Source organism: Platichthys flesus, chromosome 9 (genome assembly GCF_949316205.1).
Source record: "Platichthys flesus chromosome 9, fPlaFle2.1, whole genome shotgun sequence".
Classification (NCBI taxonomy): domain Eukaryota; kingdom Metazoa; phylum Chordata; class Actinopteri; order Pleuronectiformes; family Pleuronectidae; genus Platichthys; species Platichthys flesus.
Window position 1 is genome coordinate 16,407,239 of NC_084953.1, and position 17,988 is coordinate 16,425,226.

The following is a 17,988-nucleotide window of genomic DNA, read 5'->3' on the forward strand; positions in this document are numbered from 1 at the left end:
TTTATTTGACCTCTTTCGTTTCTCACTCTTTTTACCTTCTACAATGTGAGTCAGCTGAGAGCTTCTATCACTGTCGCTCCTCTTCCCACAAAAACATTTATTTTAAAATGTTTATAATGTGTTTGAAACTGGACATAGCTATTCACTTAATAGCTTTTAACACCCTCATTCAACACAGGGAGCTAAATGATTAAAAAATAATCAGTTTTCTCTTTGCCGAAACCACATTTTATATCAGAGAGGAAAGTGAATATGTTGGAGATGTTGTCGTGACCGGTATATTTAAATCTACTCCTCTGATGATAGCAGGGGCTGCTTGACCTCTGATTCATTATTATTGTATCTTTAGCAGGTAGGTTGTTGCAGAGGTAGTGCATGTTTTGTTATCCTGAGGTGGACAATAATGAATATGGATATGTGGAGGTGGCTTGGAAACTGGCCATTCTAACCAAGCACAACAGTCAAAACTCAAACAACCAAAATGTTAGTGTGTCTTGAGACACTCTTTTTTTAATAAAGCTCAGTGTTGTTCTGAAAGTGGAAATCCCATTAATTATCTGTACAGAGATTTTCATTATCGGCCATAACATTGTGACCATCTAAGGTAGACTTAGTACAAGCTACGAGATTGTGAAGCAATGTCATGTGCCCCTGTAGAAGGCTTAGCCTGTAAGCTATCAACTGCATTCTGAGAATTTTATTCATGATGTCAAGGAGTACTACACTACCCACAATACTCTTGTGTAATAGCTCGCTGTTGCCATGGAAATATGTACCACCGCTTTCAAAATCATGTTGGTTAAGATAAGATGGTTCAGTGCAATACTAAGTTTCCACGGAAAAACTTAGATTTCCCTTTTCGACCATGCTGCGGTTTCTAAGTGATGAGGAAAAGTGTTCAAAGGGAGGAGAAGGTTTAATCCAAGAGGAAACTTGCCGGAGGTTGTTGGAAAGGGCTTTTTGCAATGGTTTATGGGACATGTATGTATGTAGTTTCTTCAATCTTAAAAGATTATGTTCACACTTTTACTTGTGCCTTTCTACCCTTTTCCAATGTGTATATATATACATATTTTTTGCTACGAATCAGATGTTTTATGATCCTGTTTCATCTTGTAGCTGGTCGGCTTCAAATCTTTTTAAAGGAATTTTCTGAAACGACAATGGTGGAAAGGAACTGGAAATTTACTTCCAGAGCTTTCTAAAAGTTTCAGAAAGTGGTCACTGTTCCATTCTGTTTGACTCTACTCCGAATCAGTGTGTTTCCCTTAAAGTGCAGAACACGTGGTGAAAGGTTTTCCAGGAAGGAAAATAAAAGGCCAGCTGCCTGTACACTGAGCGCGTGTCAGTCCGTGCCCTGATGTAGAAGTCAGTGAGTCACGGGAGCGGTGATGTAGGTTAGGTCGCTCTCATCGAGCTTCTCACTGGTCAGAAGCACCTGAACCAGGGTCTTTGGTAAGGTCGTTTGTTTTCCTGGTGTCATGCACCTTCCTTGGCTGTGACATAAGTAGGCTGCCTGGCCTTACTGTCGGAGTCTCTTCCTCAGGACTCTTCAAATTAAATAAGGCTTGAATTCACATTCTGATGAGTTCGTAGAGATGACAGTGTGTAAATTCTGTATCACAATGATGGAGAACAAAATTATCACTTTTATCAGTTTTATTGTTAAAATGAGCTGAAAATGTTCAAAAAGTACTGGTACACAAACTGATGTAATCCAATTTTTATTTAAATGATATATTGATCAGTACAAATAATTAAATATTAAAATAATTATATTAATGCTGCCTGTGCAGAAGTGATACGGGATGGAGCTGTGGTCCCACTAACACTCACTTAACCGATCTTGATGACAAACTTTGGCTTAATATTTTGGCAGCTTTCATGTCGTCCATCTTGATGACCAGTGCCAATGTCAAGGGACCAGTGCCACTGCGGCAAGCACACTTTAAAAAAGAGTAGCAATAAATTTGAGGTTATTGTTGCTAAATAGCAACTTCAGAAAAAGGGTTCATTCTAACTGTCCATTGACATGAATTGACAAACAACAAAAACTAACATGTAGTTCAGCTACATGGCAAACATTACACTGGCCATCCAACGTTCCCATGCGTGGCTTTGGTTTGAGCATGTAAGGAAGATGTTATTTTCCAAGAGAGTGTGCTCAGGCTGCGTTATCCATTGCAAATCAAGTGTGAACCCTAATTGGGTGTCAAAACTATTTTAAGGTGGCATATTATTGAAAAGTGGCAAGGGCAAGTTTCAGAGTCGCCCAGTGCTTTCTCTCTAAGAAGATTACTAATGCCTCTTTGCCCTGCAATATAATGTTCACCATTTTCAGCCTATGCTGAACTTTATAGTGTCAAATGAATTTAAAAACGCAAAGGTAGCGTCTTCCTCCCAGGTGTCACTTGGTTTGTGGAAGTCAGCAGCTAGTTGACTGTGATTAACTCCACCTCATCCAGAGTCTTCGAAAAGCAACACCTGTAGTGTGGGAGGAAGGTAATTATGGGGGTGGAATAGGATGTGCAGAGCCGCTTGGTAGGCCACAGACTGCAGAAATACCTATCATAGCTCTTCTGCTACAGTAATTTACATGTGGCTCCTGCAATCACACGTTTGGAAAACAGTGCAGCTCATAGACTCTCTTCGTAGATATGAGCTGTAAGAGGAGAACGCAGTGGTTTTCGGCTGCAATTTGGAAGGTTTTCACTGTTTTTAATGCCAGGAAGAAAATGCCTCAGGCCCAGCTGTGTGTAGTGCAGATGCTTGTTTAAAGTACTGAATGCATCAGACAGAAAACATGTTTAATCTAGAATGGATTTGCTCCTTTCTTTGTGCTGACTGAAAAGTAAAGTGTGTGTTAAATTCAGGTATGAAAAGCAAATGGTCTTAAATGTAACCATGTAAATTTAAAAGTTCATTGACCCTGTTTTCATTTGGGAATTCCTTTCTTCTTTTTGTGTTTTCAACAGAAAATTTCAATACCACGGTCAGAAAATACCAGTGAACTGCATAAGTTTACTTTCTACCTGTCGAATGTGGGCAGAGATAACCCCCAGGGAAGCTTTGACTGCATCCAGCAATACATCACCAGGTGAGAGAAAACACTGTATCTCACTCACCTTCACTCTTAATGTGCAACTACTTCCTCTTATTTAGAAACAAATTCACAAACTGTAAGATCAAACTTAAATCTTCTTTGACAACAGACCATGCGTTTAACATAATCAGGACCTGAGGTGAGTCTCAAAGCCTCTCTGCCTAACAGGCACCACTAGTGAACACATGAGCAACCAGAAGCAAGTGTGAAAAGACAACATCCAATGTTAAATCATTTAATCATCTTTAATCACCCATTATTATCCCAATATTTAACAAATAATATTTTTAGTTTCCTTACAGTTGCAAAATTAGGATCAAGTAGTTGAAAAATAAATATTGCTTTATTTTTAGTTTCTGGCTTTAATTTTAACTTAAATATTTGTGGCACTCGGTCTTACTACAAGTGTTTTTGTGGTAGACGCAGGAAAGACACAACACCTCATAATGTGATTCCCTTTCATGCATCGGGCCCTTTAAACTCATTCTGACATTTTCTGTAGACTAACAAATGTATACAAATACTGTGTGAATCAGAGAACCAGAAATGTGTTTTGAAGTAGAAAGAGAAAAGAAGCGCTGCAAGATTCCTCTGCTCCTCTGACTGCTTCTGACCCTGTCGCTGTGAAAATATTTTTAACAAGTGGGTCAGGTGGAGTTCAGCCGCATCCCTGACTGGATCCTAATCAACCTTGAGGTCCAATCTAAAACCCAAATGAAAGAGCTCAGTTTCTAGCAACTGTACCATCTCATGTTCTGCCAAAACCTAATCAAAGTGGTGGAGAATCAAAGCGGAAAAAGTCAGGAGAGAATAGAGTTTTGATACAGCAGTAAGTCTCACTGTGGGAACTCGCAGTCGGATGAACATTTTTAAAATACTAATGCCAACAGGATGTTTAATTGAACTCGTATGAATGCACAGTATTGAGTGATTTAAGCTTAAAACTGAGAGTGAACTCTATTGGTGCATTCATATTCAGTATTTTGAAGTAGCGTCCTCTAAAATATAGCATGGTATTGGTTTGTTTCCTGTCTACTTCAAAAACTGATCTAAATCATTCAGCACCTTCTTAATGAAAAGCAATTCCCTTCTAACCTTTCTATTCTCTCCCTCCAGCTTCTAGTCAACTTCTCCTCTTTGTGTTTTGGCAGTGAAGGGAGCATTCAGCTGGATTGTTTGGGATGCATCCAGGACAAGATAACAGTGTGTGCCACAGACGACTCCTACCAGAAGGCCAGGGAGAACATGGCTCAGGTTGAGGAGGAGACTCGCAGTAGGAGTGCCATCGTCATCAAGCCTGGGGGGCGATACGTAGGTGAGGAGACATGATGCAGACACGAGATGATATCAGTCGCTCTCTCAGTCACGGACCACCAGTATTCAGCAAGTAGGGTTTTCGGTGATGGAAAAGATATTTCTATTTCAACACCGTAAAAGTGTTAGGAGTCGCCATTCTCAGACGTGAACTCCGGAGCATGTCACAGCAGGTGTGTTGTCCAGGTCAGATGCATTCACAACAACAGGAAAGCGTCTTGAACATTCCGCCGAGGGTTGGCACCTGGGTAGAGCATAAAGGAGGCCGGACATAATGGATGAATTCCGCTGTGGAAATAACATGGCACTTCGTAATCAGCATCAATTCGTATCACTGAAAGATTTTGAATATCCTCGTCTCTCTAAGTGGACATCTTCGTCTTCTTTCATCTTTTTCATCCTGAGATATTTTTTTTTTTTTTGTTTGTTCAGTTTTGAAGAGCATTTTTCTTATTTTCACGCTGTATTCTCACACAGGCTCACACTCTGACATTATACAGACATTTTACAAGGGGCCTATTATGAACAGTTTCAGAAAATGTCTGGATCAACTGACTCGGACATTATTGTTCTCACTTGTAAATGTCTTTAAGTGGAGTACTTCCTGTGCCCTGCAAACATCTTAATGGCTCAGGTCCCTGCTGCCTTCGACCAGACAGGTGGTTTGGTTCCATGGCTGAATGGCAGAGGCTCAGCCCATTGCCTCGTATATGTAACAAGAACCTTTATTGAATACACACGATGCTCCACATACACACTGATCATCTTTCTGTCTCCAGGCAGAACACGTCAACTTCCTGACCTTTTTGTTTTGTTCTGTGAGCTGCACTATAAAACATATCGTGTTAAAAACACCACAGTGACCCTGCCTCATTGCCTGCAAAGAAAGACGTCCACTGTAAGCCTATTCACTGTTCAGCAGTAAGTCAAACAACACATACAGTATTTCATAATTTCACATTTAAAGATGAATTATTTTGAAGAAACTGAAAAGTGTGTGATGTTAAAAGGAAGAGGAAAATTTATAAGACTCCATGTAACATATCAATAGTGTCATATAGTGGTCATTAGGAGAAGTTTGCTCCATTACTAGACTCGCTACCAAAAAGTCACTTGAGTCCTTTTTCAGCCAAAGCGTTTGTTTCATTGGAAGATTGTAGTTGATTTCACACAATTCCTCCAGCAGTTAGGTTTCCCATTAGCAGAAATTCTGAGCACAACTCATAACTCAACTCTAGAGTGATCTGTACTAACTTGTTTTTACTTGAGAAGGATATATGTCCTCTCAAAACCATTCAGCCAAAATGTTTGTCTCTTTTGCTCCTTGTTTTCTTCAACTCTGCCAGAATGTTATTTCTTAAAATGTTATTGTCCAATTTTGAACATTCACATTCAATACCTAACAAGTGCATACAAGTGCACCTCTAAATATTGTATGTTTGACAAATATTTAATACAAAATGTCAGATTTCCAATAGAAAATATTTCAATGTCATCACAGTGGTATCAGCCATGTGCCAACCTTACATGCTCTAACTTCTCCCCTGTAACTCCTTTCAGGCAAAAAGGTTCAGATACGGAAACCGGCACCTGGCCTCTCAGACGTTGCCCCATCGCGGAGAACATCTCGGCCCGTCATCATCTCCAGCAGTGCTCTGAAGAAAGGGGCGATTCAGAACCGGCCACTCCGAGAGCGTCTCATACACCTGCTGGGCCTCAAGCCTTACAAGAAGCCTGAGCTGATCCTGAGGTTGCAAAAAGATGGCCTCTCACTTATGGACAAAGACTCCCTAGACAGCTTCCTGCAACAGGTCTCACCACACAAACGCACACACTCTTAACTATAGCACACACACCTTCCGTCATCAGTAGTAAACTCATCCATCACTTCTCTGTATTTACCTAGGTGGCCAACCTGAATGGGAAAGACAGCACCTTCACATTGAAGGACTTTTTGTTTAAGGAAATTCAGAAGGACTGGGCGGGCTACACGGAAGAAGATCAGCAGATACTCAAGAGAATCTTGTTTAGGTACGTCAGGCATGTGGATCACCCTCACTTTAAAAACCCACACGTCACCTTGCTGCTATATATGTTATATGAGGATTTTCTTGCTGTTTAGATGTGAAGATTATTTTATCAGCCAAATGTTGACATTAATAGTTCTCATTTTTACTGATGATTTTAAGTTTCAGGGTTGGGATGTTGTTTTGCAATGTTTATGAAAATTATTTTCAGGAGATGTTTCACGCCAGAAGCATTATGTCCCTTAGCTTCAGAGCAACAATAGCTGATTTGTAAAGTGACGGTTGTTTTTAGTATATCTGCTTCTTTCATTATATTTGCTTTTCCTGGGTAGACCTTTCCTATGCTATAACTCAGTGTGTTGTAGAGTAAGTGTGACACTGCAAATAATGAATATACAGCTGCCAGACATTGTCGAGAAATCTGCCTTTACAGTTCTGCCATATCTTTGTACGTAAACAATTATGAGATTATGGTTTATATGAGATTTGTGAAACTCTTATTCTCCCCACTGTCATGACTTATGTACCGAAGTATGGATGCTCAAAACTTGGGCAACCAGCTTTTGTGTTATGCGAGAGTGGCAGGTGTCCATGTCGTCCCTTCACATAATTTTGTCAGAGTGTTGTAATTGTTGACGGCAAAAGTTTCTGGCCTTCTTCCTAGTAGAAAAATGTGTTTTCTCAGGATCTGGGACGCTAAGGAATAGCAAGCCCCCAGCCAGATATATATAGACCAGGCAGCATAGTCTGAGCTTAAACTGTGTTTGCATAGTGCACTCAGGTATGGCTCCTACACTCAATGATAAGCTCAAATGCACCTATGGTGCACGCTAAGGGCAGCTGGGTCATTCAAATTGAATAACAGAAAGAACTTGCTCGAGCAGATGGTGATGCTTTACCTGAAATTACCCTCTTGTTGAGACTGATGCTCAAATAGTTTTTTTGGTATGTTTTGTGTTTACTAGACAACTGAACTGGGTTTTTAAATTTCTATCCATGTACGTGCAACAGACTTAGGCCATGTAGAAGAAATAATACGTGTGATGCAGAATAGAGGAGAATAAAGTCTATATTATATTATGTGAAAATAGTCATAATTTGAGGCTGCAATGGTTTTTAGATGGGGAATCTGAGAAGATCAATCAGCGTTAAAATGAGGAATGTGGAGCATGGAGTAAATTTTTACTTTAGTATAAGTTTCACGAAGAATGTAATATAATTTGACTCATCAGCACCAAATTATCATAAGCTTCAGGACAAGATTGTGTCTATTGCCTCTTTTGTGAAGGAGGAAATGTTTGGTAGAGGTTGACTGATTATTGATTGATACATCTTTGTGTTATTCAAAGGGGTTTCATGGTTTTATAATGAGATTGGTTCACGATATTGGACTCAGAAGGAGCAGAGATCCGGCAAGAGCTGGTTCTCCGTGTTTATTCCATTTTTTTCTGAAATCTTGTAAAGCTATTCTTTTTTTCCCGTCATGTTGGCCCCATTACTCTGTCATATAAGTATCACGTACAACATTTAAAGTTGTATTGCATTAGTGTATATGGACTTCTGTTATTCTAGCCACTCTGTGTCTTTTCTGTTGTGTACGTACGTGCTTGTATTTTGTTTGTACAGGCATGTGTGTCTGTGTTTTTACTGTACTTTGAGCTTTGTTTTGGAGTTTATCAGCTGACTAACAATCATAGCCTCCCACCTAATACCGCCTCCCCCCACCCCAGCTTCTCCAGAGTTTTGAGCTAATACACTCAGTCACGCAGCAGCGCAGCTACATGAATGTATTGCACGTGATGCAACACTGTTCTAGCACATGCTGATCTGTGTGAGATGGCACCGGTCCAAGGTTAGCTGTACCGCTTGGGCCCGCTGTCTCACTCCTAGCTCCCACCACCTGTCTATCTGACTGTCCGCACCACAGATACACAAACACACACACACACACACACACACACACACACACACACACACACACACACACACACACACGGCCTGTTGGAACTATAGGGTGGGGCATTGACAAGACATGTTGCATCCAACTGCCCCCTACTGATAGTGACACCAGCCGTGGCAGCAGGAACTTTGCATGTGCAAACTGCTCTTTTACATTCAGAATCAAATGTCATGTTAGTCATGGAATCAATTCAATGTTCAGTGTGTAAGATTTAGTTGAAAGCGATCTATTGGCAGAATTGTTGTATAAAAAGTTTTCATCAGTGTGTAATCATCTAAATTGTATGAATTGTTATTTTCTTGACCCTAGAAGGGGCCCTTTATATTTAAATGCTTTATATTAACATCGAGACAGGATCCACGCTACAGAGGCCACCATGTTTTTTACAGCAATCCAAAATGGACAAACTATAACCTTTTTGAGTTTTTAAGACCACTGAGGTGAAGGGAATTCAGCTACAAATTCACCACTCGATGTCACTAAATTATACACAATGTTCCTTTTAAAGAGAGAGACTGGCTCAATATGTTAAACTGAGTAAACTTTGTCTTGGCTGTAAGTTAAACACTGTTTATCCTGGTTGAATAGCTGTATATTGCTGCGACTCTTTGTTTTGACACTGCTGCCATGTGACAGATTTATCTGACACATAATGAGATCAGTTTCATGCATCATAATACATCCGAGGCTCTGTTCTCATCTGACACGGGAATAGTTCCTGGCTGATGTGTTCACGACTGGACAAGTCCAAATACAGGCCTGAATACTACAGTTAGTAAAGAGTCTCATGGAGTTGAAACAAACAAAGTACGTATGTCCTAGATCCCCTTTTGAAAACCATACATAAGAACAAGTTTTACAAAACCTTCCAAATACCCCACGTGAGCTGCAGGCCCATATTCTCTCTCTATTACTCTCTCTCACTGGAGTCATACCACTTTGTCACTTGTCTTGAACTAGCTGCAAAAACTGTTCAGCCTTTAAGGAATCATGAGGTGAACTGTGAGATTACACTTTTACTTCTTTGGAGAAAGAAAGATGGCTGAATTAAATGCGAGATGTTCTATGACAAACACTGTAGACTTTTAAACTGCTGGAAAATTTGCACGGATTTAAATAATGATTTAATTGCCTCGTCCATGCGTGTAAAGTGTTATTATAAAATGCGGCTCTGTCAAGTAGCTCCTCCTTCACTCAGTTGTCATAGCGACTGTCTCAGCCTCACAAAGAGACTGTTGTAACTTGTTTTTAATGCCCTCATGCATCCGTAGAATAAGCTCTGCAAAAATGACAGCTTCGTAGTTTGGATCTTTCGCCTGAGTGTCACTTCTTGAAACAGAGCATTGTAAGCTTAAACTAGAAAGAACAAGCTTGCAACATTTGAAATAAAAGAACGATCAGATCTTAATATCAAATCTTTACTGGATAGATAAAGTTGGGTCCCTGCCACACCAAGTGTGCAAAGATTATTTTCATATCAAGCTTTTCTTATATTAGTTTGCCTGTGTGTTTACTCTGTTAGGAAACAGAACAGCTCTGCCCCTCCACCAGAGAGCCCGCCCAAAGAGCCGGCCAGCAGCTCGCCCTCCCAGGTGAGTTTTGTCATTTGTCATTTATTTTCTCCTTTTTTTTTTTCACAAGTTCTGTTCACATATTACTGGGATAAGATGTGGGTTTAGTAAATTAGGGAGGTTTAATAATCCCAGAAAGAGATGAGCCAAACGCATTGATACATTGAAATCAAACAAATATATGTGTATCTAGTTAAGCTAGAGAGCTTTACAATCATGACAAAGGTATGCAACACAAGCATGGAAAAAAGATGAGACATTGATAGACAATATCAGCAGAAAAGAAAAAGACACAGAAGATAAGTTAAAATTAAAAATGGCTATAGAATAGTGTCTAATATGTGTATATAAGTTAAGTTTATCTGTGTACTTTTCCCAGGCAAGAGTCACAGATCTCTTGATGGGGCCAAAGAATTCGAAGTGAAAAAACTGAAGATATACATTCTAAATAAAATAATGCATTACTTTAAAGTACACAGAGAGACAGATCAGGTGCACACACATCTAAATTTACACAGGTATGTTCATAAGTGATTTTTGAGTGATTCCACAGAAGCTAACCTTAAAAACTAAAGTCAGGGATTTTTTACCGTGGTCAGACGGTTTAATCAGTTTAATCGTGATTACTTTTATAATGACATTTCAGTTTTGAGACTTGGGAACTGCTTGATGTTTCTTCCACAGAGTGCAAATAGACTGAGTCAAAGAGTTACTTTGCCTTCAGTTGTTCCAGCTGATCCAGTAGAAATTATATAATAGGAAATATACACATCTTTAATTGTCCAATACACATCATTTCACAAAAAATATGTACCAAGTTATTTTTACCAGACACTACACCCTCCTGTCTGGGTTCTCCCTGCTGTCTGGGGATTTCTGTTATTTCTCATGGAGAGTTTTTCTCAGTTCTTTCTCCCTCTAAACTGATTTGTTTCCTTTTTAGGTGAATTTCAGTTTCATCAGATTAATTCTGAATTGGTACCAAAGCACTGTTTCTGAACCAACACTGAAATTCCATCCACTCTACAATTCATGATAGTTGCTCTCTTTTTCACTCTTCACCTAATTCATATTTTTCACATTCCTTACCATGCTGCTCTTTTTCAGTCTGACCAGACCAGTTTATTCTTTGTTTACTCTTCCATTAGGTCGAGGGAACTATTTTATTAATAGCTCCTTCCTCTCAGGTTCTTCTCCGGCAGACACCTACTGAATGCCCCTTGCTTTCCACTCACTCCCTCAGTAAACACAGCACACAGATACACGAGCGAACACGATACCCTGAGAATATTTTTAGATTCTGAGGTGAAAACAAATAAAAGCTGTGCATAAACATCTGATGAATCAGGTAGTGCTGCTAGGCAAAGGGAGTAAAACCACGTCCGCACTAAAATGGATTCAAACTACCATAACCAGTCCATGCAAGCATTTAATTTCCAGTTATCTCCCCTCTGTCATTCTTCAGAAAAAAACAAGTTTTCATAACTGCTACCTCCCACAAATGTGATTGCTGAAGAAAAACAGTGTTAAGTAATCTGGCTGTTGGCCCAAAATGAAGATGGACATTGTAATAACTGCTTAGCTTGTTGCAATCACTGTGTTGCAGGTTCCTCTTGTAGTTTGAGCATACCAGTCCTCTGTTGGGTCACACAGTGATTGGGTCGGCCACTCCCAATGACAGTAGCGCATGCTGGGTCAAACAGAGCCCTGCCTGTAATATTATCCCTGCTATTGTGAACACGTCACAGTACTTCTGAGAATACTCGTCCTACTATACTCTGTTTTCTTTGTGTTGCTGTCTCCATCTACAATGGTTTTCACAAGTCTTAGACCACTTTTCCACCCTCAGACCGTTTGACCCCACTTTCTATCCTCCTGTGTTTACACTCACTCCTCAGTTCAGACCATTTTCATTTGTTCTGACCTGGTTCGCAGTTTCCCCTCCGGCTCGATCTAAGGTGAACTGAATTCATGTGGAACCCTAATACAGGTTCTGCCTCTAAAATTGATTTTTCTTCCTGCCAGAAACGGCCCGCTGCTGACTTCACCGACCCTCTGGCCAACAAAAAGCCCAGGATATCCCACCTCGCTAGCAAAGCTACGACAGCCCCTGTTAATGGCAAGATCAGCTCCTCCAATGGGAGAGGAGACGCTGGAGGAGCGCAGGCTGAGGTGGTTTCCACGGCAGAAGGTGGCGTGACATCCAGCTCCCAGCAGCTCCCTGTGCTGGACATCCCTCGTCCCTTCGAAGCGCTGTCGGACGTCAGCAATGACTCCAGCCATAATGGGAGAGAATGTGACTCTCAAGAAACGGTGGTATCAGAATGGCCTCCGTTGGTCATTGCTGCTACCATGTCAACGGCGCTCACTGTGCCCAGCTTCAGCACATCATCTCCCGGACACTCAGTCCTGGATGGAATTCGGGACAAGAGCCTCTCATCTTCCAACAGCAAATCCAAGAAGAAGTCGAAAAAGCATAAAGAGAAGGAGAAGAGCAAAGACAGGGTGAGGGACAAGGAGCAAGAGAAGGAGAGGAAGAGTCGTGAGCAACGTGGGCCTGAGCCTAATAGAGCCTGTGAGATGAGCCCAGGAAACCTCAAAAGCAACAGTATTCCACAGAAAAGCACAGGTGAGAGCAACCTCGTCCTCTTTTTTTCTCTCCCTAAATCATTATTTACTCTAAATCTGTTTCACAGCTCACTTCAGGTAAGAGATTTCTGAATAACAGGAGCTCTTCACATGCGGACAGACAGTACTTAGTCATCACTGTGTGTAGGTGATCCATCATGTGACCAGCCTGTGACTCATTGATTAATCAGAGTCCCCTGCTGTTCAGCATTATGCATTCAGTTACCTCAAATAGACTCCAACTGGCAGATATCATCATTAGCGGATAGCATGTTTAAGAGATACCTTTTTAACAACAATAACTTATAATAGTGAATGACCTTTTGTGGTGTTTCCTTTCCAGTCGCACTACAGCTGGGACAACACAAATACCATTAATAACGTTAATAGTTCTGTTTGATCTTGTTTCAGGTCCGAACGGGATGTGCAACAGTACCAGTATTCCTTCATCATCACCTGTGGTCGCAGACTACTTATTGTGAGTATAGGTTTTACATGAAGGTCTCTGTAGATCAAAAGTGATGATGTTAGTTAAGGTGGTAGAGTTGAAGGGAGAGCCTGGGGGGTGAGATGCAAGGAGCAGATGCCTGTCCAAAAAAACAATGGAAGTTGGTTTCTATCGCATACAGTTAGTGCAGTTGCTGGAAGGTTCTTTAAAACTAGCGGTGCCTGCTTACAAGTTAACATCAAAATTCAAACCTGACTCGAAACTGAGCACCCAGACACGTTTCCCATATTTTCATGTTCAGTAAGACTTTGTGAGAGTGTTTGTGTTTCTGATGTACATTAGGAATAAACGCTTGTATATCTGAAAAATGTTTATGTTCTATACCTGTATCTATATGAATCATTGTTGATTGTCTGTAATGCAACGGGTTCATTGCAACCATTCATTTGGGATGCTTATTTTATCATACTTTACTAAACTAAATGAAATTTGTTTCAACTTGAAAACTTCTTGTGAAAACATTCATTGATTTAATGTTGTTAACTTTCATTGTGTCTCGGTTTGGAGAAATGGCTACTTAAAGATGGACCCGTTTGTAATAAGATTTTTTTAGGAAAAAAGTAAAACGCAATTAAAGGTAATTTAACAAGAGGTCAAACAAAACATTCACTAGAAAGATATTGAATGAAGCTAAAGCTGATTTCAAGTGAGTGCTCAGAGAAAGTTTGGATTAATCGGCCCGGGTGCTGATCATGACCAGTGCTGGTGATATGGCTGAAAGTGAAGACTGACAGATTGAGACATCACAAAATTACTGAAGGCACAGTCTCTAAATACAGGCTGTGAGCATTTTGCACTTCAATACTTTCACAGCCCCTGCTTCGGGATTAAAATCTTGAATGTTATTCAGAAATCTCACTCTCTACAATATAGGGCCTTAAATGTTTGCACTCTGTTCTAAGTGGTTTGGGTATTTCACTAACTTCTCCCCTCATTCCTCTCTCAGAAAGTACACAGTTATTGCCTCTCCAGAGCAGCGTCAGAGGTATAAAAACGATTTCAACACCGAGTACAGTGAGTACCGGAGCCTGCATGCTCGGATAGAGGGCATCACCCGGCAGTTCACGGTGCTCGACAACGAGCTCAAGCAACTGCAGCAAGGCACAGACAAGTACAAGGTGAGTTTCCTGAACAACACACGTGCAGTTTTTGTCAAGAAGTATCTTGGGTTATTTAAAATACACACTAATTTATTCCCTCTCTTTGCAGACAATCCACAATCAGATACTTCAAGAATATCATAAAATAAAAAAGGTGAACTTTCCTCCCTTAACTAATTTGAGTATATCTGATGTGTATATTAAGGTAATTATCTGTCTCTGACTCTGTGCTTTTATTCTCCCTGCAGACTAATCCAAACTATAGCCAAGACAAGAACCGCTGTGAATATCTACACAACAAACTGGCACATATAAAGAGACATATTGCAGAGTACGATCAACAGCAACTTTAAAAGTAGTTATTAGACATTGTTTCCCTGTTATCTCTGGAAACCAAGCAGATACAGGAAAACTTTGGATTCCGCTTGTGCAAAAAAAATGTATTATGAAAGATGCCATGAAGGGAGTATTTCCCTCATCAGGGCCAAAGGCTCTAGAGAGGACTTAGCAGGACATGTGATCTATTTTTCTCTCTTTCCTTTGATTTGTTTTTCTCCCTCCTTTTTGAAAACGGGCTGCGTCTGGTGTGGCCAGGTCCATCTGTGTAGTTACAATGAGTTCAGAAAGAAGGACAAGTTGTCTGGCTGAGTTTGATCTCAACAGCCCAGCCTGCTAACTGTGCACAGAGGTCTGAACGAGTCAAAAACATGGACAGTTTCTTGGGGGAAATATTTGTTCCTTCTTTTGAAACTGGAGTGAGGGAAGGGCGACACTGAGATGAATACTGCTGATTGTACGCCAAAAGCAACTAATTTTCGTTTTCGTGTAAAGAAAGATTTAAGTTAATGATGCTTCAGTTTACCCCTTATTCTGAAACAAATGTTGTGATGTTCCCTTTATTTTTCTGACCTTTTTTTATTTATTTTGGACACTTGACTGCTGGGGAATGAATCTGTTCTACACTCCTCAATACCAGTACTAACTTAAAATCCCTCTTATTTTTCTTCTTTTTTTTTTTGTCCTCACATTTTGAATGTCAGACTTTTTTCTTTCTTTTTTTTATTCAGAAGCTGCCTTGCCCACCTTATTGTCAACCTGTTGGCATTCATCATTCTTTCCTCTTTTAAAGAGACGCAGATATTACTTCTTGATTAAATCAAAACGATGCCTCCAAATGCACACGGGTCAGTGGCAGGTTTGTGCGCTTGGCTCTTCTTTTCTAAAATCATGTGCAGATGTCTTAACAATGGGGACGTGTGAAAGTTTTCCAGTCAGACCGAAGCTGTAGATTTTCCGCGGACACAGTCTCCTCACTCATGACGGGATGCTCGTTCACAGCAGTGGTCCTTTATTATGTTCTCACCATATTCTAAGATCTAAAGTTGGTGTCTTTCCAGTATCGTTTGTGATGGCTTTTTGTAGCAGTAGATTTACAGTTGTCTGAAGAGTTCGTGGCCAGCTCTACTCTTCATCACGCTATAGAAGAATCCTGTAATTGTAAGATGATGCGGATGGGGGATTCAGATCTGCAGGCTCTTTCTTTCATCTTCATGGTGTTCAAAATGTTTTTATTTGATCCTCAGATCTGAAATCTCTTTAGTTACTATTATTGGCAATTTAAGTTATTTTATAACAATAGTGTTTGCATTGTCCTATTGGATCAGGTTTTTTTGGGTCTACTCATCAAAATATAATGTAGTCCATTCACGACGACTGTTAAGATGAAGCCATCCTTGATCATCTTCTGAGCGGCCCTCCTGCTCAGAGAAGCAACGCTCACGTGCGACCACTTTTTGCCTTTTCTAATGTGATGTCAAATCAGTGGAGGACGAAGCGATAATCTAATCTCCTGGATCAGCTCTCCTCTCAGAGAAGTGTTGCGTCGAGACGGAGCCGAAGACAAATGAAGAAATACTGCATCAGAAGTTGAGTTCAGTCAACTGCTGCATTTCTTATATCAATCTTTTTATTGTGAACATGAAAAATCTGCACTTTTTTCGCCTGATCTCGCTGTTACCTGGGTGTGGGGGGGTAGTCCAAAATGACACTTTTCTCTTTGTCCATCGGAGTGCATGCTTTATGAATGTGTTACAATGAACAATCTTTGTGTCTTTACTTGGCGGGGGGGTTAGAACTCAATCAAAGGCGAGTCCAACTGAGTTGATGTAATCATGAGACATGAATCTGACCAGCATGTATACCAAAGTGTTTACTGAGTCTGATCCAACGTGGCGCTCTACCACATGTTGGCTAAAGAACATGTCGCAGTATTCTCTGGTTACTGTTCTCATTTCTTTTGTCCATATCATCCCGTGGAAAGTTTCTGAATGTTTTTCTTGTGGGAAGTCCGGGGAGGCTCCTTGTACTTCAGATAAGGTTTGCATGACTGGGCTCAAGTGTTTTTAACGTCAAGGTTCAGATTATATTTATTTCTGATTTCAAACGATGTATTAAAGCCAGTGCTCACTTTGACAACGCTGCCATGGTCAAGACTGAATCTGAGAACTGACGACGTCTGAGCAGGAGGAGACGTCAGTATTTTTGTCACTAGGATCAACACTAGCCCAGTACTGCAACCCCTTAACAAGAAAGACACTTCTCATTGAATCTTACTGTACCTTGTTTTTTAGAAACACTCTGACATGATTACTGTATTACGCCTCCTTTACAGTCAAAATCCATTGTGAATGAGTTCATCTTTTGCTCCGATGGAGACCTAACTGTTGTGAAAGTAACGAAATGCCAGCACAGGAGTACCCGCTGTTTGAGTTGTGCCAAAATCACCTGTTGTATAGGGGTTTTTTTCCCCCATTTCTCTGAGTATATACATGCTGCTGTATAAGCAAAGAGGGAGAAGAGCCGTGAACTGTTGGCGCTAAAACCCAAAGCACGCTTTTTGAAAACCATAAGGGACTGGGACTGAAATTGATCTTTGTTTCAATAAAATTCTTTAAAATCCTTATTTATGAAAATCAGACACTGCTGTTTTCTGTTATTGAGAGTAATTCATGGATTGTGCAGGGGTAGTGAGGCCCTGAATGTAACACACAGAGGTAGTATTTGAGTACTTTTCCCTTTGACAAAGCATGAAATACCTGTTTTGATCTCTTTTTAGAAGAACTACAGCTGTCATTTCTTAGAAATATAAATGACACAGGTGTGTTTAATAACGTTTTTAATTTAATTTTCCATTCCTGGGGGAGAGCGTGGCCTAGGGGATAGAGCGGGTGATCTGCAACAAGAGGATTGCTGGTTCAATTCCCACTCTTTCCCATCTGCATGCCTAAGTAACTTTGGCAAAGATACTGAACCCCTATAATGGCCCCTCATAAATGTTGAGTGTACTAAAAATGTAAGTTGCTTTGGACAAAAGCGTCAGGTAAATGACATGTAATGTAATGTGCAATGGACCTGTCTGTATTCTAATATTTATTTACTATTTCTGAGTGCTGTAGTGACGTAGATGTCCTGTAGGTGGCAGCAGGTTCCCACGGTTCAATCCTCACATCTCGTTTTTGTTCAAAATGACAACGAATTGAAAAAGAAAGATTTGAACAGTGTTGTGCAAGTTTACACCTCATGAACTAGTTCAAATTTCAGTTCATACAAGTAAACCTGAATAGTTCACGTTCATAGTTCCCCATTTAAATTCTGAACTAGTTCATAGTTCAGTTCATGTCTTAGAAAAGACTTAACTTGTTAAAGAAAATCCATCACTACCCCTTGCCTTTACTGTCGGAATCTTTATCAGACAGTGTGTAAAAATCCCTCAGATAA

General features: G+C 40.3%; 1 protein-coding gene across 1 annotated transcript in view; it reads left to right on the forward strand.

The window, feature by feature from the left end:
- ell (elongation factor RNA polymerase II) overlaps nt 1-17,173 on the forward strand; it is a 32,600-nt gene extending 15,427 nt beyond the window's left edge. The window contains exons 3-12 of the mRNA XM_062395122.1: nt 2,976-3,097; nt 4,255-4,418; nt 5,978-6,228; nt 6,324-6,448; nt 9,927-9,996; nt 12,001-12,604; nt 13,015-13,081; nt 14,058-14,229; nt 14,321-14,365; nt 14,460-17,173. Coding sequence (XP_062251106.1) covers nt 2,976-3,097; nt 4,255-4,418; nt 5,978-6,228; nt 6,324-6,448; nt 9,927-9,996; nt 12,001-12,604; nt 13,015-13,081; nt 14,058-14,229; nt 14,321-14,365; nt 14,460-14,564 — 1,725 coding nt within the window. The 3' untranslated portion in view covers nt 14,565-17,173. The remainder of the gene's footprint in view (nt 1-2,975; nt 3,098-4,254; nt 4,419-5,977; nt 6,229-6,323; nt 6,449-9,926; nt 9,997-12,000; nt 12,605-13,014; nt 13,082-14,057; nt 14,230-14,320; nt 14,366-14,459) is intronic.
- Nucleotides 17,174-17,988: the final 815 nt, after the last annotated feature.